Below are 26,193 nucleotides of genomic sequence, written 5' to 3'. Positions count from 1 at the left end.
CCGCCTTTTCATAAATTACTATTCAAGGCTAATTCAATGACTAATCTCAAGAACAAATAAAACCACAGTTGATGCTAACGTGTACAAGCAAAGAGGCAGGAAAGTGCAAAAGAAGGTCCTGTAAATCTAATACTGTCCTCGAATGGAGAAATGTCAAACATAGAAATCTTTCGGTATCGTGTATTTTCCTTTTTTTTTAATCTGTACAAAAAGGTTCCTGTAGACCTTTAACACCTGTTTTTAATTCTTCGTCCACCCACGTAAAGAGGGCGAATTTCGGTTCTTTTGAAATTTTATGCGCATTTATACATCTAGACTAAACGAATGAAATATCTCGCTAGATATGATGCCTAGGTAAGCAACTTTTATTTGCGAAACTTGTAAAGCTTCATTCGGAAGTTTTCTAAGACGAGTACATATAACATTTCAAACACACACCCACATACACATATATAAATTCTATTATTTTTCCTTGAACAATGAATGTACATAGGTTGTTTTCCCGTGCGCTATGATGTCTATGCATAGCAAAATATAGATTTCAAAAACGGAGAGTTGTAACTCGAATTTACGCACTAAGCAATCATCAAACGAAATTTTTTTCTAGCAAGCAGAAGTTAACGTTTAAGTTTCAAATTTACAATGTGAGAACGGTGGAATCGTGTTTTCTGCTATCGGTTTCGAAATATTTGCTCTCGTGGCGACATTTGGTGACCAGTTCGAGTCTTTAGCACAGCAAGTTGACATTAAGATGTGTACCGGCATAAATTGCAGCGGAATAGGTTCCATTTAATTAGAGGCGTTTGGCCCGCCGCTCATCAGTTTTTGATTTCTCAAGTTGCAATTGTCCCAGCACGATTGCCGAGCTTATGAAGCCTATGGAGCAACAGTGAACAATGACCACCAGTAAAACTGATCTTCATGCTCATACCCTTCTTCAAGAAATTTACAATTCTCTACCAAGGTCCTAAAATTTGAAACTCTCTTCCTGTTTCACTCACTCGTTCGTCAAACCTTCTAAGCTTGAAGACGAAAATGTAAGAGTTTTTACTTAAATAATCAGTAAATTGGCTGAGCCGCACATTCGCAGCCCTTTTCCTTTAATTGATTTATTATTGTAAGTGAGGTGGCTCTCCCATAAGCCTGGTGGCTTCCTGGGTCTCCTCGCCTTCTAGTTGTTAATGCTGTGAATAAATTTTTGTATTGTTAAAATAAAGGAAATAAAGATGATGATGATGATGATGATGAGGTAACTTTTGTCGCAAAAGCCGTATTTTCGGTCCACGTAAATGTTGTATTACTTGATCCATTTTCATGCTGATCAAGAAGAAGGTTCAAATTTGGAAGTGGCTTCAATCATTTTCTTTTTAAGCTGAAAAATCTGTAGGGCATACCCCTACGGTTGTCTTTGAGTCGCCTTTACTTCCCAAAGTAGAAATATCTGTAGCTTGGCTCATTCTGTGAGCAGTGGATCGCCTCCTTTCTAGCGCCAAGCCTCCATTACTTGAATGTGTTATGTTGGGTGTCCTTCGTAAGACTCTCCATGCAAGTCTTTTCAATGTGCCTCTCATCTCTCGGTTGGTAAAACAGAATAGACATGGGTTCACAGCCGAGCAACTGTATTGTAGGGACAAAGTGATTGGGTACACAAAAAGTGGTATGTTGCGTGCCCCTATAATAAGCCCCATTACCAGCACCACCATATGAGGGACCCAGCAAAGGAGATACGCACCCACAATGAGAGAAATGCGCTTCGCTGCTCGGAAATTTTTACGGAGTTTTTCAGCGCTTGGACCCATTACTGGAACGATGCGAAAAACCCGCTTCGCCTGGCTCGTGGCGATGCGATAAACAATTGTGTTTGTACTTAACATAATGAACGCAGGAATGAAGAAACTTCCTATGGCCATGAAGAGAGTGTAGCTTTCAACGTTGTCATTGAGGCAGACATTGTTTCGAAGCGCTGCAGGCCGAGCTCTCCAACCCATCATCGGTAACAGAGCGGCAACTAATGAATACGCCCAAACAGCGCCTATTACTCCCGCGGTGGTTTTGGTCGTCGTGAATGCCTCGTATTTGAAGGGAAAGGCAATAGCGAAGTATCTCTCCATACTTACAGTGCAAAGATTCAAAGACACGGCTGAGAGGCTGACTAAGTTCACTGTAGACAAAAATACGCATTGTTCGGCTGACTTGAAGCGGAATGTTCCCTGAATCAAGCCAATGCCTATTGGAATAACCATGGAAACGATCATTAAATCCGCTATTCCAAGACTGACGATGAAATAATTGCACGTCGTTCTCAAACGCCGATTGACGCAAACAGTTGCGATGACGATTCCGTATGCTGTTAGAGATGTGGCGATGATTAAAATATAGAAAAATGTCATCCCGTTTACATAAGGAGTGCTGTAATTGCTTCGCTTTGTTCCCAGATCTGTACAGTTTGAGGTCATCTGCGTGTTGGTTGAGCAATTAATGTTGGACATAATGACGTGTTGTTTGTTTGCTGCTCCTGAAATGAAATCGAAATAAAACATAAAAAAACCTGTCAAATCTTCCGACTTTGAGAAATATTATTGCCTCCACTTTGACAGCTTGAAACACGTATCGTTCAATTACTTAGGTACAAAGAAACTCGATTACCCTCCGATGGCCATCACGATTCGCTTTGATGCTGAATATAAATTGATCTTTTTGCAAGATGGGAGTTAGAGATGGTTCAGAAATATCAGAGGTAAGCTACATAAAAAATGGTTCATGTTCGGTATTCGTACATCGAGGTATGTTTACGGGCAGGAGAGTTTAGAGGGAACGAATAAGAGCTGCTCGAGGTACAGCCCGGACCGACTAACGTTTCGTGGGTGCTCATCAAATTTTCCTAGCAAAACTACAACTGAGCATGAACAAATTAATTTTTCGATCCAGTGGATACAAAGGTCTCTGTGGTTCGTGTTCAAATTTGCCTTTAAAAATGGTTTCTTCGAACAAGTTGTCGATGGAAAATTTGCCGATTTGAATAACCTGAAGAAAGTTTTCGATTTGGCATTTCCGTTCACTTTTTCTGAAGACGGACCTTAAGAAACTTGCAGTTTCATCCTGCGCGACTACCTTAATGTTATTTTGACGAACACTAACATCAGTAGAAGACAAAGCATGCAGGTGTAGGATCTCGCCGTTAACGTGGACGGGAACTTTACGGAAAAAATTCAATTGCATGCGCCACATTTTGTACTCACGACTGTACGTAAGCAGAGATGTAGACCATGATGATTTAATTTAATAAGAATTAGATAGGATAGGAGCGTGATCCATGGACTGTTTTTGAAAACGCAACTGCCATTGTATCGCCCAAAGTTTAAAATTTTTAAAAATTCATGAATTGATAGGAAATGAAAAAACAAATACCTTAACTCCTTGACTTTTCCTTTAGTTCAACTTTTTTTTTCCCAACTATACATAATCTGGTATGTCCCGATTGTATAAGTAAGCCAAATTTAAGAGGAAAACCGAATGATTGCAAGACGAATGCTATTCGCTTTAACCTTCTGTCGAACATAAATTGGTTTAGGATGAATTAACTTTCCTGATTTTCGCCCATACAACTTCGAAATTTATAAACCCCACTGTTTAGAATAATAGATGAATCGTTTTTGAAGGTAGTTGATAAATTAACTATAGGACCAACTTTCCGGGTGGGATCATAATGATACATTGTTAGCTATTGCAGGTGGAAAATGTTGTACAAAAAGACATTATTTTGAATTGGTTGAAAAAATTTTTATCTCATTAAAAGGACATTTGGAATCCTTTTACACCTCGAGTGACACGCCAAAGCCTCCTTACACGTGAAAGTCAGAACTCGAGACAAGCTTAAAGGAAAAAAACAGAGCAGAAGCGCTTATTTGAGACGTTTTTAATATTTGTTTTATTTGGTCTAACGTCTAAGAAATTAACATGAGCTATTTGCCCAAGTTTTTTCATTGGCGGTTGAATGAATAATTTGAAAGACAAATGTCTCGATTTTTTACCAAAGAAAAAAAAACATGTCATGAAAAACAATTATACGCGGCTTGTCAAAGAGCATCTTACCCAACTATTGTTCTCATACAGGAGTTATGTCTAACAACTATATTGTTCCTAATATAAAATCAGCCGTCGCTCAGAAATTTCTCATGTTCGATCCTTCTACAGTGAATTATTTTGGCTTGAATTATTTTTGCTTAAATAATTCAATGTAATATTGTCATAGAGTGTGCTGCTTGACCGCGCGGAAGCATATGACCCTGATTTGGATGGAATTTCTTTGTTCCAACTCTATTGCGATTTTGCAAAACAAGCTTTTTGGTTCCGGCAAATACTATTTTGATTTGTTACACCGAAATCCAAGTTTCTTTCAGCTGTAGTACCATTCGATAACATGGTTCGCGGGGTTCACAGAAACAATGTCAACAAAGCTACCGACAGAAATATTTCGCGAACACAATCTCTTTCTCGAGATGTTGTAAGCGTGTCAGTCACCCTATCGTACTTTACTTTTGTCAATGAATCTTATCTCAGCATCGCTTCGGCCTCTCAAACGTTGTATTAGTCAAATTACCATATTTCTCTCTCGGTTCGGTCAACATTTTCACCTCGTTTTCCATCGACCACCAAAAGCCTGCTTGATTTTGTTTGGCGAAGTAAAGGTTTAAACTCTAAACAAGCTTTGTGGCTGATTAAATTTTTGACAATCAAGTCGAATTACCGGATGAACAAGATCTATAAATAATTTTGGTTTGCTATTTTCCAAAATGCCTCCCGTGAAGAGACGAAGCAAGGTAGAAATAAAATGAAGAATTTCACGATACTGAAACCATTGGAATAACGCTGATAAAAATTCAAAGAAGAAAGGAACGAAACGGTAACTTTCTTTTAGTGCTTCATCACACTTATCTCAGTACTTCGATGCTGGCCGATTAAATTTCCCCTCTTAAAATGCCCGACAACTCAAGAAAATTTAATTTTGAGATGGCTGTGTTGATGAGTCCAGAGTAACCAAAACTACTGAGTTCATTTTAACAGATTTTGTAAAAACACAAATTTTTTTCGTTTTTCAGTATTGTCTAAAGCGGCAAATTTCTCTACGATCTACGTCCGGGTAAACAAGCAATCTCCCACAAGCTCTATGATTTAAAAATTGGTTGGTTTCAATTGTTACGTATAAATCCTTAAAAAGAAACAAAATTTACGATTACCTTGCCAAATCGAACGAATATTCTTGACTTGATGGATGTTCTGGTCAGTATTTCGTGCCACGATTTACTCTATTTACGGAAACGACACAAAACTTCGGACTACCCGTCGAGTACTAATTAACTTTGCGGCCCGTTTTTCCATTTCTTTATTTATATCTTTTCTGACGTCCTTTGTCATTACCGTGTATTTTCTGTTTATCCACGTATAATTAACCAGATGACTGCATATGTTCCTCCCTTATCTCGGTGAGTTCTTGAAGGTGTTTTATCTAGAGGAGTCTCAATCCCTAAACAGTCTCTAAGTAATGAAAACGGAAAGTAAATTATGAAATATTTTTCCAGCGACTCACAATTCACAGCAAGCTCAAAATTGGAAAACGCAATATGTTAATATAGGATAAGAACGGAAACATTTTTTTCACGTGTACGAAACTGAACAAAAAGCACGAAATGATGCTGAAAAACAAAGAGAGGTTTAATCCGCGGAGCAGCAAGTTTCTTAATTTAGTTCTCTCTTGAAATTTACACAAATTAAGGCCCATCAGATCACAATTCCCCTAAGTCCATAAACATTTCTTCGGGCAGATGTTTTGAAAATTTTTTTAAAAATAATTCAGTTTATTACTGGTTATCAGGAAATAGTTGTAAGCCAGCCATCAGCTGGAGATGTGGGGTGGTTTTAATGATCAAAGTTTAACCCTCCCTAAGTGTACGCAGAGATCATTATCTGTAGATCACAAAAAGCTTACGTATTTGCCACTAAAGTAGAATATTTTTTCCTCATTTGTACGATTGAAATCAATTTATCCGGAGCAACTATGACCTCTGGTTGCATTTTTCTTCGCACCAACGTTCTGACTGCATGTTCGTTTTTTCGATAAGCTTTCATCGTTTTTTCAAACGAGGCTTCGTCAAAACAAGAAAAAAGATCAGCCAGTCTATACAAATTTTCGTGGATGAGACAGCGGAGAGGATATGCACTGTTACACTTGCGGTGAAATCTAAAAGAATATGTGATTATCGTATGCCAAAGAAAACCAAAGATACAAATTTGACAAATTGCTCAGAAAACAAATAACTAATTAGTTTTGTCTGTGTAACTTACGTCAAATCCTGGGCAGGATCCCCAAGACTCCTCGAAGTTCGATGAAACTTGTAGAGATTAAATCTCAAAACGTATTCTGTTGAGGTTGGAACGAGATAGGTTCTTTAGTCTTCAAAAATACGCTTAAGTACGAGTGTAAACCTCTGACGAAGGTCTGACCCTCGAAGCGTCCGCTTTAGAACTTTTTACAGTGGCCAATTTACATTATCAACTCAGATGATCAAATAGAATTAAACCTTAATCCAACTTGGTATGCTTTTTTCATTTTTAACGTCCAGGAAAATACGGTCAGAAAAAATAGACAACAGTTATTCACTACTTACGCAGTCAACAAAACAAAGCATATAAAAGGAGTCAAAGGAAACAGAGGTGCTAACGAAGGTGAGACAGGAGATTAGTATGTGGGTCTGGTAACCTTTAGTTAAGCAATGATGATTTCGGGTTAAGTTTCTGTCGGCGTCGTAAGCAATAAGTTCATTAAGAAGCTGTCTTTTTAAACCTCAAATTCAACTTTGGTTATTTTCACAGATTCCTGCAAAACCTTCTAAGTGAGTGTCACCTACTCAAATTACTTTCAGAATACCGTCATTTTGTTTGATATTTTGATCTAATTTGTCTGTTCCGGGGTAGGAACAAATTGGAAATTTTACCTTCAGAAGGATACACTTTTTACTCCAAAAAGAAACCCGTGTACATAACCCAAAATTTATTGCAACACCTTATCCCCCCATAGCAGGAGGCACATGACCTCTTGCCGTTACTAGTTTTTTCTTAACGTCTTTTAATTTATGTAGTAAGATTTCAACTTTTTACACACATACTTTTACACCGTGATATAAAAATGTACAACAAGAACGTACAAAACTGACTCTTCATGACAGAAAAGGTTGAAGGTCCCTGATTACCCAGATTATCTCCGAATTTAACTTTATCTTAAGTCTTATTGACTAGAATACTTCGATATGTCAAGTCATTGCTCAAAAGCCTCATTTAAAATTCTAGAAATTTTTCGATGTAGGAAAATCTCCTTAAACCAAAAGCACACTCAATCAAAGCTGCACAGTTTCAAGCCCTACAGTGTAATAATCATAAATCATAACTTATGGCTTATTCTAAGTTTGGAACACCACCCTAATATTTCATCTCGGTCAGCAAGACTGGTCAGCACGAGATCTCGTTCGTGGCAACCTGCAGAAGAGGTTGAGAGACTGCAGAGGAAAAAGAAGATGAAATATACTTTGGAAACAACTCCTGTCATTTCCCCCAAGCGAAAAAAAAAAACTTCTTTTTTAAATCGTTGAATTTTTTTAATGCAAGATAGCGTTGAGAGTTAAGAATATTTTCCATATTTTTATCATTTCCGACCTTTTTACTACTATTAACATCTTACTTTGTGAAATACAATATGCAATTTTTATCTTGTGAAGAAATAAGCACTGTTAAAACTACTATTAAAGAAACGTTTCATTTTCATTTTTTGTTACCGAGCAAACAATAATTTGAGAGACGACAGTTTCATCTGAGATGCGAATGAGGTACGGTGCCATTGGAATAATATTCTGAAACACTTGCATGCGCACCTCTTTCAGTCCTTTCAGAATAAATGTTTATGTTTAACCAGCAACCATAGAATCTATCAAAGCGTCTTAACAGGTCAACAGCATAGATTTTTGTTTTTATGTGAGCCATATTTAAGGGGTAAATACAACTACTGTACTTACAAATGGGAGGCTGCGTCGAGGCAATGGCACGAAACTGGTTCCTGATTACCTGATGTTTCAAGATCACCGATTTCTTGAATGGTGAGGCGTGTTAGGCGGCCAGATTTGTTGACTTTGACCTGGATTTCAGGACAGATCAAGAACTTCATAGGGTGTAATAGACAAAATAAGAGATATGCATGTAAGTGGCAGTGTATACTCACCAACTAATCAACTGCTACATCGATGAAGCAAAATTTTCCAGCATTAAACAATGTTTAGCGAGCGATTCTTCCGACTTAGTGAATACCACATGCTTTGATTAAATGTAAAGCAGTGACACGCACTTGTTTACTTTATAGGATCATGCAAACAAAGAACAAGAGTTTCTTTGAACAATCTAGCTTCCGCTCTCTATTATTATCATAAATGTTATCGACTCTTCTTTTGTTTTACGGACAGTGGAAAACAAAAGATTTGTAAACTGAAAACGTGGCTGCTTTAACTACTCATTATCGTAAATTTTCAACGAACGCTTGTTGTTGGTCCTTGCGGTGGTTATTTAACCTCGTAAAAATATTGAAAATATTTAAAATCATGAAAATTGAAAGTAAATTTTACCATCCATAAGAACTATTTTACAAAGTTTTGTTAAGTTTTCTTCGAGGGGTACCTTCTCAGCCACGGTTCTGTTCAGCCTGAGGCCTGTCTAATACCGAAATTTACATCGAGCACGCGGAGCGAATATTTTGAATAGCGAAGGGCATTGAATACTAAAACTAAATTAGACACAAAGCAAAATAATATGTTTTATAATCTCCTAGGTTCTTGCTTGAACTCATTTGTTCAGAGCAACAAGATTGCTCAGGGTGGATAAAAACTGCAAACAGGGTTGCTAAAAACTTATGCTTAGAGGTAGACTAAAAGTTCTTGTTACACACTTTTACTATCGAGAGGGTGATCTCAGGGACTGGTTTTTATTAAAAAAATTGCTATATCCTGGAACGATTCTCATCTTTGTGAAAAGAAGAAGGGCAAACGTGCTAAAGCACACACTAATGTACGTACAGAAGAGTTTGGCAGATATTAGGAGCAAAGCGAGTGCTCAAATGTCCTAATTACAGGAGCTAATTAACGACACTTCTCAATATATATTATTAAAATTATTGGTGTTCCTGTAGAGTCAGTAACATCGGGTAACTTGTGAACGTAACTTATCATAGGCAAACAATAGGTAATTTAGTGTTAAAAACTGAGTTGAAAACGTAAATTAGGCTTTTTACTCTTTACGGTGGCCAATTTTTTGTTAACACAAAATTACCTGCTATACTCTCCCACCGACGCAGCACCACAGTTTCTTTAGAAACTTACCCCCTTTATTCATAGGCAAACAATCAGTTTTGTATGCGGGCTCACGCGAGCCAGTAGCTCGTTTTCTTTAGGTGTCTTAGTATTTCTAATGACATCTGGCAGGGCGATGTTTGGAAGTATCACATCTAATTACCAAGAGATCTGCTTAGGTGCCTTAGCTATCGACAACACGAAACTTGTAGAGGAAAATGATATCTTTAAACGTCTGAGACTGCCAGCGAGTGTGTATGGGCCTGGGTCCGTATGTACATAAAGCCACCGACGACTAAAAACTGCATCGTAGTGTACCTAGCCTGGGTCGAGGGTATAAATTGTATGCAAATATTGTGAAGAAAACGATTGAAAATTATGAAATGCGCTATAAAATGAAAGAAATTGTTACCACAGCCGGGCTTGATCATCCTCGGTTGTCCATCAACATAATTAATTGTGTGAGGTTTCCACATCTTATCTGAGATCGACAATAAGTCTGAGATCAGGGGAGTTCTACCTAACACAATTACTTACAGTGTAAGCCAGTGACGGACTGTATCTATTAAATTAAGTGAAATGTTTTATGAAATCCTAAGCTTATGTGCCACTGTGAGATGATAGCTTACGAAATCACCCAAATGAGACACATCTCTCCGATCTTTCCCATCTTAAATGGTTCGCACGAGCAATTCAACGAGAGGTTTTTGACATGCAGTATTGCGCATGCGTCCCACCTTATCTTACATCACCTTATCACCTGCCAGCTTTGACTCAGTTGGTTTTTACTTATCTTTCCCTGCTGGTAAACAAAATAGCAATTACTCACAACAATAGAAAGTTATAAGTCCTGGATAACGTACACGCAGCCTCAAGATCTATATCTGCCACACGGGGAGGTAGAAGTGTAAAGTCTGTTCAAACAGGATTTGTCGTGAATTTTCTTTAACTTTTGGATTTGACATAAGGTGAGTTTGAAGTCTTGATGGCGTGATCACTTGACACAACGGGTGCCTGAAGATATTTTGCCGGTAGGGCACGACAGGGTCCCGTTATAAATGGAAATAAACAGATATTCGTGATTTCAGGATGACTAAAAGGTAAAACAATGAAGAATTTTAAAAGCGCGTTTTAATTTGCCAACGAATTTTTTAATTTGCCAAACCTTTCAATACACAGCATAAATTACATGAACAACCGCATCTATCTACGACTAAGTCAGTAAAATAAAGACCAACCCGGGGAGAGGGGGAGAGGGGGAAGGGGGAGAAAGGGGAGGGGGGAAAGGATTTTGGTTGTGTCACAATTAAATTTACCTGATCCCCCATGCCACTTAGTCTTTGTAACATTCAGTCTTATGCCCCTCCTCCCCGTTCATTGACAGTAAATTGGCAGTTAATTTCTTATGGTCCCCCCTTCATACTCTGTTATTACTCCGTTATCTACTCTGTTATATACTCTTATATACTCCAATGTACTCTTATACGCTGTGGTATACTCCGTTAATACTCTCCTCCCCCTAAAAATCATGTGATCTGCCAAAATCCTCCTCCACCCTCTCAAGGCGAAGAATGATGACTGGTCCCTGACATTATGTAACGAAATTGATAATGATGACTGCCACACAAATGATTGGCATGATTAAGAATTTGCAATTATTGATAACACTAAGTTTGTGTTCTATTTATAATTTGTACTACAGTAATAAGTTTTGGCCTTCCCAGAGAATTATTAGTGAGTTTTGACCCGTGGCACGCGACACGCCCTCCTTCAATCGGAAACATATTGGAGGTATATCAATATTGCTTGAGAAAGATGTTTTTCATCTTGTCACGAGCGTGGAACAAAGAAAAAATTCTGAGTTCCCATGAGGAATGCCCTACCACTGAGCCACAGAGACTCTACAGTGAGCGAGGTCTATTACGAAGTTCATGTAACACGCGTCCTGCATACTGCTAGGATCAGCAATGTCGATTGCGTCATATTTGGTAATAGAATAAGAAAGAAAGAAGGTAAGTTTTGAGCTTGGTAAAGAAATAGAGAAGGATGTTTTTCGTCTTACGGGGACAAAGAAAAAATTCTGTATCGGAGCGCGGAATCCGAAGATCTGAGGTTCGATTCCTCATGAGGACGAAAAAACATCTTTCTCTATTTCGAGCTCAAAACTTACCATCTCTCATCTCTCTATTTACAAACAACATTCCTTATTACGCTTTTTCATTTATTTCACACAAAACAGAACCGGAGATGCTTGGGAGTGGCGTCGTGATTATCACAGTCGTTTGCCTCGTGTGCTGCACATGGTTTCTGTGCATATGGTCCAATGAACTTCGTAAGAAATATCACGTGGATTGAAATTGAGGGCAACTGTATCTTCGAGACCTGTTGACTGCGAAATCATATAAAGTTGCCCTGGAATAACATAATGTTACTGTTGAGGGACATTCAAGTTATCTGACAATGGACGAGAGTCTTCCTAAGGGTCAGTTTTTAAAATTGAATAGGAGAAAATAAATGGTTCATTGGCTGCTTTTTCGGAACAGGGTTTATTGAAAGCAGTCAATTCGCTTCAGGGGAAGTATCCGAAATTGATCTAGCATATTTTAGTTTATTTAATTTCTCTACGTTCCGAAAAAACAACGCATTTTTGTACTCTGAATAAAATGTGGACTGTATTCAGCTTGTCGTGAAAGCAGTTTGCAGCTGGTGCTAGAGCCAGAAAATGAGTGGATAAAACGGTAAAAAGTATCATTATTTCGTTGACAGAAACAATGAAATCTTCCAAACACATTATAATCTCTATTGTTACCCAAGATGACCATATCTTCATTTGAACTTGAATGATCAATTTCTGCTAGGATATATACCTTAAAAAAAAGTCATGTTAAGTGTTGTGGAATGGTCATTTTTCGATGAGGAGGTTTTGCTGAAACTACACGAAAGTGTTCGTGACCAATGAGAATATGATCGGCATGACTAGCAGGCTGCAGTAACAGGGGAGTGGGAAACGTAAATTTACACTTGTAAGATCTATTTCCACCAGCGTACCCTTGGAAGAAATTTATTGTCGATGAGCACATCGGACCGTTTGTAGATCGAAAGATTAGAAAATAATTCAACTTGTCCCTCTTGTAGTAACTCATTTAACCACTTCTTTCTAAATGTAAGTCACCTGGTGTTGATCGATGCACGTAAATATTTCTCTGTTATTGTATTACGATTGAACATGATCGAAAGCCGGGAGGAGATCAGTTTCAGAATGATTCGAACCGATTGAAGACTGGTTTTTGGGGAGTGCATGTATTTTCGGCTTTTTTTTATTTTCAGTCAAACGTGCGGCAAGATAAAAAAGTTGTAATATTTCAGTAGAAACGAAAAGCAAGCCTTGCTCGTTAATAAATCTCTCTCTCTCAAAAATTGTCATAGTTTAAACCAAATTTAAGAGATCCTCGTAGCTATGAACACTACTGAAGTAAGGTCTGAAAAAATTCAGTCAGTAGAGCGCTGCACCGGTATCGCAGAGGTCATGAGTTCAAATCCCGTTCGGGCCTGAATTTTTTTTCAGGTCTTATTTTAACTACTAGTTCAGTTCGTAGCTGCGAGGATCGCTTATATTTGTTTATTCTACCGCAGTGCACGTATATGATTTTCATATATCTACAGTCATTATAAAACCAAATTGTTGTAAGAATAAACACAGCTCGAGACAGTTTAGTGAAATATTGCATAGCGAGATCGAGCGCCCACAGCTTCTCAGTATTTTATTTATCCCTGAAAAAGAGGTCACAAGCTGTCACAAACACTTTTATCTTAGTAGGGCTCAGTCCTCCTCAATGAGGCATGACGAGGCAATATTCAAATTACCAGTATTTATGTAAAGACCTAGCCACCCATCGATATCCTCATGTCACTCCGCCTAGAATTCGAAGAACAGTGTTTCTCAGTACCCGGTGAACATGAAGCTTCAAGTTTTTTCTCTCCTGCTGCTATGCGCGGGTTCGCTTGCAGATCTCTCTGCAGAATATAATAACACCGCATCCTTGGATGGAAACAACTTCAAGATCTACTGGACTCACAATGCTACATCGAACATGATGTATATTGCACTCGAGGTGAAAGCGACGGGTTGGGTAGCATTGGCATTTGCTAAGGAGGAGAGCAGAAACATGGAAGACTACGATACCTGTCTTGGATATGTATCTGGTGAAACGAAAATTTTGAATGTGAGTGCACTTGATATTTGTTCGCCTCAACTTTAAAAACCTTATTGACGTGTTATTGCATCGAAAAACTGAAGATGCAGATTACCAGCTTTACGAATTGAAAACGTCAAATCGGTTAAAATTTCCTGATTTGTGGGGAACGAATGAAATGTTTCGTTTTTGTAAGAATTCGTTCACGCTTGTGTTTTTGTTAGAGGTGTTGTTGTTTTACAGTGTTCGACTGTTTTGTTCCTGTGTTTTCTTCTTTTATCAGCCATGTTGTTTGCGTGATACCGGCAGGTGGTTCAAAACTTATCAGATATTTACTTGGAACGCTTTACCTCTTGTCAATATCACCCAAACGAAAACAAAATCTAGCCAATGAGAACCAGCAATAATCAACATCTTACTGGAAATGATGACTGAAACCGTCATGCACATTATTATCATGATTGTTCAAAGAAAACAGTTCTACCTCATAGTTTGTTTATCTGGACCAATCAGCTCAGGTATATTTCATAGATCATTCTTTGGTGTTGTGTTCCTGTCATGGCAACGTCAAATGATTAAATAAAGAGCCCAATCAGAAATATGGAAATTATGCACTCTCATGTTGTTTTCATGTTGACATGTTTTAACCTTTTTATGTTTTCAAAATAACAATAAAAAATGGAAATATTGGCCCGGTGGTTTTCCCAGGGTTTCCGCTCTTTCTTGAGTTCTGTCACCGACCCTCCATTCCAACATTTTCGAGAACCTTTCAAAAGAAAATGAAACTAGGCTTGGGCAACAGACCGTATCTGTTGAATAAGTCGAATAACATATATTAAAGTTCACACGGCAACCAGGTGGACAATCAGACATAGTTTGAAGCTACACTGGTTTGCAGATTTAATGAATGTAACCGAAGAAGTTACAATTCATAGACCCAACGAATAACTGTAAACATTCTGAAGCTCCGACAATTCGGCATAATAATTGACGTAAGTGCAGTTTTCCTTCAAATCTTAAATTTGAGTGATACATGGTCATTATCCAAATTACAAAGCAGTGAGCTTGAACTGCTGCATCGGTTGAGTAAGTACCTGCGGATTGTAATTACGTATTCGACATTCGGTATAAAAAAAGTCCATCAAAGAGTCGCTTGAAGGAAAGTTTGACGTTTAGTTTTTTAACCCAAATATTAACAACAAATCGGAACGCTGAAATGCAAGCAAAATTTTCACTATCACAGAAAGAAATACCTCCATACAGCAATAAAATGTGTTTCCACCAACCTCAAGCAATCATGGACTTTTTTATGCTTGATATTTTAATTTCCCCGATGCGCTTTCAACATGAAATTTTCGCAATTTTGGTAAAATCGCATTACTGCCTGTGCAGTATCGCGTCAAAGATATCGCGAGCGTTATATTGAGCGAAAACTCATTGACTTGCGCTCACGTGCAGAGGATGGCTCAAAAACAAGGTGGAGAAAAAAAATGTGGAGATGTTTGTACTGTTGGCTTTATCTTCTGGCCTTATTTAGGTACACATATTGTAAATCTCAAAACCCCATTTCTACTTTACTGTATCAGTTTATATTACATGTGAGTTGGTGTGAAAAAAAGATTACTTTTGCAATCATAATATCTAAGTCTTTATACTTCCTAATGTGGCATGATAGAGATAAAGAAGAAGCAAAGAAAAATATCAATTCAGAACCCATTTAATGAACATGAAGCACTGAGTCCTATTTTGTTTTCAAACTTTCAGGACTATTTGACAAACGGTCACAGTACACCTCCCAAGGACAATCAGAATGACTGTATGCTTGACGAGGCCATGCAAAGTGGGGGTACTACTATAATCAAGTACCACAGGAAGGTAGATACTGGTGATTCACAAGATATCGTTATTGAGGTAAATTGTTTTCCATTGCAATTTTATATTGAGGGATTCATCGGTGGCCATCATGACCACCGACTAATTATATTATTGCAGGTGGCATCTGCGGCGTAGCAGCACAAAATCAGCAGAACTATGATGTTCTTACACATATCACTGCTGATATTTAGCTGCTGTAGGGCTGCCACGCGTGATAATTTCGGCTGAGTCATGAGCTTACAAGGGGTATGCAGAAAGGCCTTTTAGAGGCGGGCGAAGGAAGCTTTAGCTTAGCCGAGGCTGTTCTCCTTATGAGATCGCATTTTAAATTTAATTCAAGCATCCCTTTGGTTAAAATGGAAGTATGGCAAGGGTAGTTTGCTAGATATGGTGGTCTTGTGGGATTTACTTTGAACTTTGGATTGTCCACTCTCCTCAGTCAACTGCGTCCCTATCCCTTCTGGAGTTTAAAAGGGATTTTTTTTGAGCCATCAGAGAAACGTAAACAAAATTCCTGCGGCCCATCTAGTGGGAGTTGAAGTATTCTTATTCTCTTAATGTTTTAACTCCCAAGATCTCATTAGTAATTCTCTCTACTGTCTACCTTATAGTTCTTGTGATATTAGTATGGAGAATTTGGTAGTGGATCAACTAATAATCCCCTAATTGATATTTTTCTCTTTTCCCATCACTTGTCTGCTTGATAGTGCACTGATATTGTAAGGAGAGAGTCTTTCTTGGTCACTCATGGGAGGTAAAGGGTTAAGGCTACAAAATCTGAGATAAGTTGACGTTGTGACGCATCATGCCCACGCCCAAAGAGGATCGTTCGCATGCCTCTAGTAGTTGTCATACACTGCAGTGCAATGACACTGGGGCAGAGTGATCCATCGTTAAGTTCAATTTCTGGGATTGCCGTCTCTGCCACAATAGCTGCAATTGTGGCTGGGCGGCAGTGAAAGAGTGCATTTTTAAGTGAAGTTTCTTTTCCACCAGATTAATTTGAATCACACCCTGCCCCATACGAAACTGGTACAGCCTAGAGGAATCCCTAATGATTACCACGAGTGCATTGCCTAATTTCGAATGTTCTTGTTAATCGGACCTTCTTTGTTGATTCAGCTTTACTCAAATTGGAATTAAAATAATTTCCCCTTGGGCAAAGCAACAAGAGCAAACCATAGTTTTCCTATTGAGTTTATTGCCGAATTATTATTGTTGTACTAGTGGTTATAATGACTTTTTCTCTTCTTTTCAGAAAGGTGAAATCGTTGTCGTGTGGGCGTACAAAAATTCTGTAACTTCCCTCTTAAGACATGATGAAAAGGGTTTTAAGACTTTGACCATGATAAACTCCGGTGAATCAGCCAAGCTCAAGAGTTTCTATTGGAAAATGACGGTTGCATCTCTGTCTGTCGTTGTTGCCTTGTTTTTCAAATGAAATGGAATCCAGCCACATTCCCAGCGTGTATTTTTTTGGGACATCTTCTACCTCCCCTCCCCCCCTAAATGTTGGTCTGCAAAATGAGATAAACTCATTGGCAATAATGATTGATAACATTGGAAAGGGAAGAGGGGCAAAAGGACATTGCAGACGTCTCTCTGGAGAAGTGTCTCAACTATTTATATCTGGGAGTGGAGCTTTGCTCTGATAAAGCTTAATTAGCCGTAAGCCTTTGCAACTTATTATATACGTTTGCTGATTTACGCCAAGCAATATGTATGCTATTTGACAAATATTTGTTGTTTGTTACAGTTTGTAATCTTAAGGGAAAATTTCCATCGACTTGCCTAATAAATTTTGTTTACTATGGACTGTGAACTTAAATAAAAAGTGAATACAAGCACATTTCTTGAAGCGGAGGTAAGTTTAATCCTGATCAATGGAAGGGTTATAGCGAAGTAAAGCAATACTGAAACAATTACGGATTCATCTCGATGCTCAGCTCCATATTGAAAAGTGTTCTCGAAAATGAGCAGCCTTCCGGCATTCCAAGCTGAGTCCGTCGGGTGATTTTAAGTCCTACTAAACCCAAAGATTATTTTCTAATTAAATAAATAACCTTGTTTACGTGATGGCAAAGTCGGAAAATTATTGTCCCATCTAGTTTAGTTGTTTTTTTTAAATGAATTTTCAAAGATCCTCTAATTTGAGCACCTTCATGTTAACGACCGGGGGAACCACTCCTGGGGGAAAGGGACGGGTAGGCTCGTGACGTCATCCAGGGAATCGATTCGACATGATTCATTTAGCAGGTTAGTGAGAAAGCAGGCACTGCAACCTAGCAAACAATTGCAGAATAAGGCTCAAAAAGTCTGTTATTGGACTGCAACATTGATAAGAAAAATTAAATCTCTCAGTTACTACGTAAGCTATGATTGGTCAATTTAGCAGGCAGTATTTCACAGCACGACCCACTAAATTCAAAAGTTTGTTTGATTACAATATTTCCTCTCTGTTTGAACCCAGAGATACAATAGATATCTTACTTACTTCGTTTACTCTGTCCTAACTGTAAGTTATGGGATCTCGTTTTTTCACAATTTCCGCTTGGATTTATGACCTGCTCGCTTCGCTTCCCAACAATTGATAATAAGCTGGAAAGGACATTACTCATGAGTCGCGTCATGGCTTATAAGAGGCTATCATGGGCTACCGCGCAGTTATTTAAAAAAAAAACATCTCTGGCCTCTTCCTGCTAATTTCAAGATCAAGATGCTTCAACGAGGTGCCTTCTAGTTCAAAACTGGGGCACAAAAGGGTTTGTAGCATTTTGTAAGGGGGCTGGAATTCGGCGACGAGCGACTAAGGGCTGTTGAAGCTTCGAATTCATAGATGCATAAGTGGGTTAAGATCTATCATTGACGTTTCAATTCCCAAACCACAAATGTGAATCAAGCGTAAAGGTGTTATTATTTTCTTTGGTCGATTCCTTTGACACAAAGCTTTCAGAGATCCATTTTGATGTTAATTATTACACAAAGTTTGCTTTGAACTCTGCCGCTCTCATTTTTTCGTTGTCATAATTTGTTTTCGCATTAGCCAACAATGCTTACAAGGGATAAAACCTACAACTTGACTAAGGGATTGTTGATACATGATTTGTGATAGCCTTGGGTTTTAAAATAGAAGAGACGGCACTCAGAAGAAAACCGTCAGCATGGTTTAAACGTGTGATTCCTGTGTGACCATTATTCAAAAATCTTATGGGCGCCCTTCTCCGAATAAGCGCCCTTCTCTCCTCTTTCACTTTCTTAAATAGCAGGGATGCAAGGAAAATCTATTTCTACTGCTACTTTATTTATAATATTTCAAGCTTCGACTACAGCGTAATCAGTACTAATTAATTGTGTCGTAATAGGCACCCCCTCGATTAAGCGCCCTCGTTCCAATAAATGCCCCTCCTTCTAGCTTAAATTTTAAACAAGCACCCGGGCGCTTACTAGCAGGAATATTGTAAATAAAATAATCGAGCTTTAACCTTCACCATGCTGTTCTTTGTAATAATTTGGACGCGTTCAAACCATGAATGAGAAGGATAGCTAGTTTAGGTCATGTAACCTAGATTACGGTAAACGGATTAGAAAACTGTGCATATGAACACTCCAGACCGATTACCTTACTAACTTATGAAAATTTATCTCATCTGCCCATTCTCAGAATTTTTACCGGGCCAAAAAATTAGCTCCGTGATGATGGCCGAAAACTCCCAGATAAACAAGTAGTAGAATATATAAATTGCTATGGTAACAAGGTCACTCTTGTCCTCATTAATTTATATAATGCAGGCGGTGATAAGAATGATGACCGCTGACATGACTGACTAACTGTGATTTAAGGAAAAAAATAAATAATGAATAAAAAAGAGGCATTAAAATCTGGATTGATGATTAACCAAGATACGAAAATAACGGTGATGAGTTAGAGAGATCTTTTTTTATTTTTACAACTTATTTTCTTTTTACTTTGTGATAGGACTTTTGCTCAAATTCGGTAACTTCGTGAATGGGAACTAATATATAATCTATTTTTGGACAAAATGTTGAAAATGTTTGCAGATTAGTTTTGACGTTTTAAATTAATACATATTCTGTTTCTTTCAGTTTCGTGTACTTCAGTTTCGTCGATTTTGTTTGATGTTCCTCTAGAGAGAAGGTCATAGACTCAACACATTAGAAAACAAATACCATAAACTATCATAACTTTTATTGTTATTGTTATTATAATCATAGTACCACTTATATATGTTTGACCAGAATTATTTGCGATGGTAAGTGCCGCTGTTAATCTTTTTTCCGACCTCACAAGTTAACTTGGACGCGCGAGAGCCTGGGTCAGGCGTGCAATTCTTACTAACCCCACTCATGCCAAGTAAACTCTGCTTTCATTTTTGTCTCAGTCATGAGGAATACCGAAGAGGAAAAATTCCAAATATGACCAAAATAAAAGAATAATATTTTCGCCACAGATATTGGAAAACATTCTTGAAGGAAAGGGATTAGAGAGGTTATGCGAAATGCTGCGGAAATGGCTTTATACGCAACTTCCCCCCGGAAACTCAACCTTGAGCGTGGCGCCTAAGAAGGAAACTTGCGATTGCGGGCTCAAGGGGCCGCACCTCGATCGCCTCTTGTCTTGTTCGCTGGTGTGTTGGCGTAGCATTTTGACTGCGAAGGAATTTTGACTTTGTCTCCGTAATAACCGGTAAGTAGTTGCTATTTTCTGTTACTTTTGTACATTGGAGTATTCTATGTGTATTTTTGTTCGTTTGGGCGCACGAATTGTCGCCATGAATTAAAAAACCGGCCGTCCACGCGCAGAGTGTTACGATTTCGTAATATACATTTACATTTGTAGTTTTTTCTCGTCGTAATTTCTCTTCATTTCGGAATCGGTATTGAATATTTATTCTCTAGATCTGTTTCCCTTGCCTTGTTTAAGCAATGTGACTGTCAGTGGGCTGATTGTGTTCTATTTTCTGGCCTTAAAGTTTCACTTTTCTTATAACGTTCGTTTGCTAATTTCCGCATGTGCTTGTTTCTATACGATGGGTCAAATTCTTCGATCGGTCTTTTCCTGTACCAGCCCAAATACCTGTGCATCACGACGCTGTTTTCGTCTAAAGCAGTAATTGTTGATTTCTATCCATATAGCTCGAGTCTATCGGTTCAAAAGAGATTGTGAATCGTATCATTTCGAACGAAAGATGGTTCTGGCCCGTCGAATTTCCTGGTGACCGAGCACTTGATGTTACTCGCAACTATAGTTTCGTATTGGCAGTGTTTCGGAAAATAAACGCAATTTTACTTGAAGTTTAAAAATACAAAGCGATTCCTGTGTTATACCCGTGATAATAGAAACCTTTTTGAGAAAGAACCTCTAATATAGTTGGTATTTTAATGGCGATCTCAAATAACGCTCCTTTAAATACAGAAATGTTGACGATGCGATTGTCAAGTTAATCCACGAACAGCGGGCGTGTTTTCACACGATTTTCATTTTTCCAGTTCTAGTTCGGATGAAGTACATAATAAACATCCTAAAGTACTTGTTTGGTAGCCATTGATTTCCGCGCACACGTTATTTCATTTGTAAGTATTTGTAGTCAAAGAGAAGAAGACAGCTATAATTTACAGATGCTTCACTGTCATTACGTACCGAAGAACCTCTACACTCTTGTGATTCTAAAAGTCTAGAGCCGTCGATTTTTTTAAACCCCAGTTGCCTTGAAAAGCCAATTGTACCAAAGATAAATCATTTTAACGATATTTTTTATGCAGCTAACAGCTACACTGTGGTACAGGTATGCCTTGATATTCTGCAAAATCACAAATACCTTGACTTTTGCCTAAAGCGTGTTGATTTTTTTATCAAGAAAGTCGATTCGGTAACCAAACTTGCAAGTAATGAAATATCTTCCTAAATCTATACACTCACTGTAATTGTGTGTCAGCTCTGCCCATAAGAAACAAAGCACCCTTCTCTGGCTCTTTAAAGGGACCTTTAGACAAAAGGAGGAAATTACATGAACATGCTTTGATCTTTGGTTCAATACAAGAGAAGTTTCTTATAACACCTTTGTATTGTTAAAGAGTTTTTGTTTTTTGAAGAAATCAGGGATTAGTAGAAACTGAATTGAAGGCAAACCTTCGTGATTGTCCTTAGTTGCTTTCTATATTGACAAATTTGATTAACCAAATAAAATACTGGTAATTTGCAGCAATTAATATTTATGAAATTATTATTTTTTTTTTTGATGTATGGAAACCAATCAATGTGGCAAAGTTTTGGTAAAGGTGGACTTGAACACTTGTTAGGTTGTTTACAGGGCTAAAAACCTCTTTGGTAACCTTTTTTTAGGAATCATGGGGCCTAAAAGAACTATTTAAATACAGTACTTCTCTGAAGTAATTGTAAAGCTTGTTATGTTCAAGCAGATAATGTTACTTGTCTTGATGTTAATACCTGCCAAAAAATAGGGTTACAATCAAGAGTGACACTGGTTGAATGTTTTTAAACTGGTATGGTTAACATATGTATGTGTTTGTGTTTGTATTTGTGTTTTTAGAAAGGGTGTTAATGTTCTAATTTAATTGAAAGTAATGTCATGCAACCACTTGAAAGTGAAATTGGAGGACTGTTTGTGGAGAGGTATATAAGATATTTAAAAAGCTAAAAGTTCTACATTATTGAAAAAAAGCATCACGTAAGTTACATCAGTAAGTTAAAAATCATCTAAAAATTAAAAGAGTTAAAAAGCTTTTTTAAAAAGATATGTTTTTAAATGTCGTTTAAAAATGTCTATGGAACTACTGGATCTTAGTTCAAGTGGGATTGAGTTCCATAGTCTTGGTGCTGCCACAGCAAACGCTCTCTCTCTATATGTTTTCATTCCAGCTTTCGGGGTCACCAGGTGTTGAGAGGACGATCTTAATTTCCGTTCAGAGGTGTGGTACTTAAATAATTCACTGATGTAGGAAGGCACTGTTCCATTGAGAGCTTTGTAGACCAGTAGGAGAATTTTAAAAACTATACGGATTACAATCATCTCCAGAGTATTATTGTTATCCTTTTCAAACTTTGGTGGTATTCCTTTCAGTTGCAGATGTTGCAGAATGTGACATCTGCTTGGCATTGCATTGAACAAGTCTCCTTCATCTTGAAACTAACTCACTACCTTTTCCTAATCATTCTTTGCTTTGTTCATTTATTCTTGAAAAGCTTTGGGTAAATTTCAACCTTTGGGATTACCCAAAACCATGTTTGTGGGCTATCATCAATAACTAGTTGGCTTCACAAGCATTCGTATTAACTGAGCCAGTCATTTTTTACCATTCATAATTCTACATTCCTGATTGAAGACATGATTTTCAGGAAAAGATAGCATTCTTGCGCTTATTTACTCTCTTTGCAAGATCTCCTTGCTAATTTGAGCTAGGTCATAGCCTGCTATCATCTCTTCTGCTAGATGTGTTAATCTTGGCTTTTGTCAGTGGTTAAGACAATTTTCTCTTCATTGGAAACCCCATGACGAATTTTGAAACAGTCACATTGATCTTCATTCCCTGGCCTGATTGAGTCCCCAAAACACAATAAATATTGTTAAAGGAAAGCTTTTAAAGCTGCTTTTGGGTTGTATTTGTTTGTACAAACCTAGTTGGCTCACCAACTAGTTTCTGTGTGCTCAGTTAGCTAGACCATAAGATCTGAAATTGTAAGGTTTGATTCCTTGCGAGGGTCAGAAACTTTTGCGAAGGTTCATGACAAATGAACAATATCTTTCTTCAATTTCCCCCCCTTATAGGAACAACTGCAAGGAAGGATTCAAAAATTGAAAGCATCTGGTGCTTTCCAATGTTCAGATTCAGCCAAAAGTTGTATTTCTGAACTGTGAACCTGCTAAAACTGCCGTGTGAACTGTACCTGTCAGAACGTGCTAAAGAAATGTAAAATCTTCTTGACAGAAAATTGCTTAAAGTGTATGTCAATGTAAGAGAGTGCTAGCTTCAATAAATAACAAATGAAGAATCATGTTTGGTTTAAGTGACTTCCACTAAAGTCATGTTGATAAAGGAAGTTTATTCAGTCATGTCAACCAAATGGTTTTTTTTTTTTTTTTTTTTTGGACAGGGTTTTCTCAAAATGTCTTGGGATAGTTATATTGACAACCTAGTTGCACAGACTAAAGATGCCTCTGGCACTGCTCATGCAGATAAAGCCTGCATCATTGGCATAGATGGGGGAGCACCATGGACCTCAAGTGGCCATGCCTGTGCCTTACAGGTAATACTATGGTAGCTTCTTTGTACATGTTTGTCAAAAAAAGCATTAAAAAATGCATCAAGATTTCAGCTTTCAGCTTTCAGTGGGTATCTCACCACTTGAGAAGAAGTAGACAGTCTAAGAGTAGAAACTGACCTTGATTCAGTGAGATATTAAGAGCAGTGGGCACTTGTTAATTGGAACCCAAACTAAAATTCTCCACTGTTTACCTTCATTTTACCCCTGGCACATGTAATTCAAATGTGGATGAGTTCAAACCTACTGTTAATTGGAATCAGTCTGTGTTCCCCTCCAGTGCCTGTAGTAATTAACAGTTGGAGTTTCTAGGTAAATGCTGTCCTTCAAAATGATACAGTGAGATGATAGTAAAACGCCAGTTAAATTCAAAGTGCATTTGCTGTTTTCATGGTACAATTTATGATATATTGTTTTTACCCAGTGTGTTTGTTGCAAAAAAGGAATGAAAATTCCAAGTTGAGAAATTATTCAGTTTGCTGGTTTTTGTTTATTTGTTTTTTTCTTTTTTAAAATAAAGATCATGAGGTAATGGAGTGTGGGGATAATTGTTTGTTCAGTTTCAAATCTGTCTGCAGCTCAAACTATTATTATTATTATTGTATTATTAACATGTTCAGTCAATATTATTAAACTCTTTATAGAAATTGTATTACCCTGTAGAAATAATTCTTATCATAATACATTTATTCATTCAATTTTATTCTATTTTAACCCTTCAACTCCTAAGATCTTATTAGCAATTCTCCCTACTGTCTGTCATGCAGTTCTTGTGATGTTAGTTTGGAGAATTAGGTATAGGATCAACTAATAATCCCCTTATTGATATTTGTCTTTATTCTTGTTACTTGTCTGCTTGGTACTGCATTGATATTGTAAGGAGAAATTGTATCTTAGTCACTTGTGAGAGTTAAATGGTTAACTCCCATGATCTGACTGTAATTCTTTCTTCTAGCTGCTAATCATTTCCTTGTAAATTAGCTGGGAGAATTTGGTGTTAGATCAAGATGACAACTTTTCCCAAATGAGTTTGAGTATTCTCATTACTTTCTTGCCGGAAAGTGTATGGATATTATAAGGAGAAGTAATATGTTAATCACTTCTCAGAGTTAAAGGGTTAATTCATCTTCTGTTTTTGTGATTGTTTCTCTCCAATATCTAGTGTAATTTGTACAATAAACTAGAGTGTATGTACACATGTGTGTTACTAAATCACTGTGTAGTAGAGAAGAATCATTTTAGGTGCAAGTGGACCCTCTTAAAGGAAATCAATCACCATTTTTCCTTGTTGAATAATTTTTTGTTTGTTTTTTTTCCTCCAGTTACAAGGCAGTGAGGGTGCAAACATAGCAAGATGTTTCAAGGGCAAGGATTTTTCAGCATTTATGTCAGGTGGTATTCATGTGGAGGGCACAAAGTACCAATTCTTGCGTGAAGAAGATGGGAAGTTAGTTCTGGCAAAGAAGAAAGAGCACGGAGCCATCACTTTGCAGGCTTCCAAGACAGCAATTGTCATAGCTCATTGTCCAGAGGGAGGTCAGCAAGGCAATACCAACAAAGGTGTCTCAGTAATTGCAGAATACCTCGAAAGCTTGGGCATGTAACGCAAGGTTAAATTCTGTTAGCACTTTGTAGTTTGTGGTAGAAATCTGGTCTTTGTTTCTTAACCACATTACCCAATTTATTTTTTTTGTTATGTTTTCATTGAGGCCTTGCTGTAGACAAATTGGAGTTTATGAAATCAACTGGTTGCCAATGAAATGTTATGTAGTGTTCTGATGATGATGATGATTGCAATTTAAAGGCCCCCCTTTCAACAGGTTACGAGTTGACAAAATATTACATCGTAATTATTGTTTTGAATAAAGTAGCAAATAAATTAGCATGATTAATTAATGTAGTTGGTTTCAGAAGTGCACCTATTGTAATTTGCAAAAGGGTGCACTACCTAAGTATTTTGTCTCAGGAACTTGCTGTTCAATTCTAATAAATCAAATTCTTTGAGCTTTTCATTGTGTGAAGCACTGGTATCACCACAATTTAACCCTTCACTCCCAAGATCTGATTAGCATTTCTTCCTACTTTCTGTCATAGAATCTTTTGATATTACTTGGTAGAATTCAGTATTGGATTAGCTTAATCCTTATACTCCAAAGATCTGATTGTTAATTCTCTCCTCTAGCTGCTACACATTTCCTTGTAAATTGGTTACGAGATTTTGGTGTTTGGTCAAGGTAATATCTTGTACCTGATAAGTTTAAGTGTTCTCACCACCTGTTTGCTGACTAATGTATGGATAATATAGAGGAGAAGTTATATGTTAATCACTTCTGGCAGTTAAAGGATGAAAGTCCCCCAAGTTATATTCTGCTTTATTCCCATCACTTTTCTTCTTGATATTGTACTGATATTGTGAGGAGAAGTTCTCTCTTTGTTACTTATG

At 37.6% G+C, this 26,193-nt stretch overlaps 3 protein-coding genes across 9 annotated transcripts; 2 read left to right on the top strand and 1 right to left on the bottom strand.

The window, feature by feature from the left end:
* Positions 1-443: 443 nt before the first annotated feature.
* On the bottom strand, positions 444-21,456 carry LOC131787832 (alpha-1A adrenergic receptor-like). Of its 5 annotated transcripts, none has more exons than XM_059107254.2 (5): positions 21,390-21,456; positions 8,064-8,182; positions 6,343-6,418; positions 5,419-5,535; positions 444-2,515 (listed from the first exon to the last, which is right to left on the bottom strand). In XM_059107254.2, exon 5 carries the CDS (start codon positions 2,487-2,489, stop codon positions 1,368-1,370), a length of 1,122 nt encoding a protein of 373 aa, XP_058963237.2. In that variant the 5' UTR covers positions 2,490-2,515; positions 5,419-5,535; positions 6,343-6,418; positions 8,064-8,182; positions 21,390-21,456; the 3' UTR covers positions 444-1,367. The 5 variants fall into 5 exon arrangements, with proteins under 5 accessions (XP_058963237.2, XP_066024455.1, XP_066024456.1 ...); XM_066168358.1 differs by lacking the exon at positions 21,390-21,456 and adding an exon at positions 8,267-10,043; XM_066168359.1 differs by lacking the exon at positions 21,390-21,456 and adding an exon at positions 9,414-10,043.
* Positions 13,250-17,264, top strand: LOC131792310 (DBH-like monooxygenase protein 1). The gene is made up of 3 exons (XM_059110034.2): positions 13,250-13,606; positions 15,341-15,487; positions 16,710-17,264. The coding sequence occupies exons 1-3, from the start codon at positions 13,340-13,342 to the stop codon at positions 16,890-16,892; spliced, it is 597 nt and encodes a 198-aa protein (XP_058966017.1). The 5' UTR covers positions 13,250-13,339; the 3' UTR covers positions 16,893-17,264.
* LOC131793281 (profilin) lies at positions 20,049-25,762 on the top strand. Of its 3 annotated transcripts, XM_059111019.2 has the most exons (4): positions 20,049-20,156; positions 22,350-22,399; positions 23,583-23,735; positions 25,073-25,762. In XM_059111019.2, exons 3-4 carry the CDS (start codon positions 23,595-23,597, stop codon positions 25,352-25,354), a joined length of 423 nt encoding a protein of 140 aa, XP_058967002.2. In that variant the 5' UTR covers positions 20,049-20,156; positions 22,350-22,399; positions 23,583-23,594; the 3' UTR covers positions 25,355-25,762. The 3 variants fall into 3 exon arrangements, with proteins under 3 accessions (XP_058967002.2, XP_058967719.2, XP_066024458.1); XM_059111736.2 differs by lacking the exon at positions 22,350-22,399 and having other exon boundaries at positions 20,051-20,156; XM_066168361.1 differs by lacking the exons at positions 20,049-20,156; positions 22,350-22,399 and adding an exon at positions 20,978-21,043.
* The last annotated feature ends 431 nt before the right edge of the window (positions 25,763-26,193 follow it).

Source organism: Pocillopora verrucosa, chromosome 6, assembly GCF_036669915.1.
Source record: "Pocillopora verrucosa isolate sample1 chromosome 6, ASM3666991v2, whole genome shotgun sequence".
Taxonomy (NCBI): domain Eukaryota; kingdom Metazoa; phylum Cnidaria; class Anthozoa; order Scleractinia; family Pocilloporidae; genus Pocillopora; species Pocillopora verrucosa.
Note: the sequence above shows the minus strand (reverse complement) of the source record. Positions and strands in the feature narration are given on the sequence as shown.

Coding starts and splice junctions, on each gene's coding strand:
- LOC131787832 (XM_059107254.2), bottom strand. CDS start 2,489: ATGTCCAACATTAATTGCTCAACCAACACGCAGATGACCTCAAACTGT.
- LOC131792310 (XM_059110034.2), top strand. CDS start 13,340: ATGAAGCTTCAAGTTTTTTCTCTCCTGCTGCTATGCGCGGGTTCGCTT. Junction 13,607..15,340: donor GTGAAACGAAAATTTTGAAT/GTGAGTGCACTT, acceptor TCAAACTTTCAG/GACTATTTGACAAACGGTCA. Junction 15,488..16,709: donor CACAAGATATCGTTATTGAG/GTAAATTGTTTT, acceptor TCTTCTTTTCAG/AAAGGTGAAATCGTTGTCGT.
- LOC131793281 (XM_059111019.2), top strand. CDS start 23,595: ATGTCTTGGGATAGTTATATTGACAACCTAGTTGCACAGACTAAAGAT. Junction 23,736..25,072: donor GCCATGCCTGTGCCTTACAG/GTAATACTATGG, acceptor TTTTTCCTCCAG/TTACAAGGCAGTGAGGGTGC.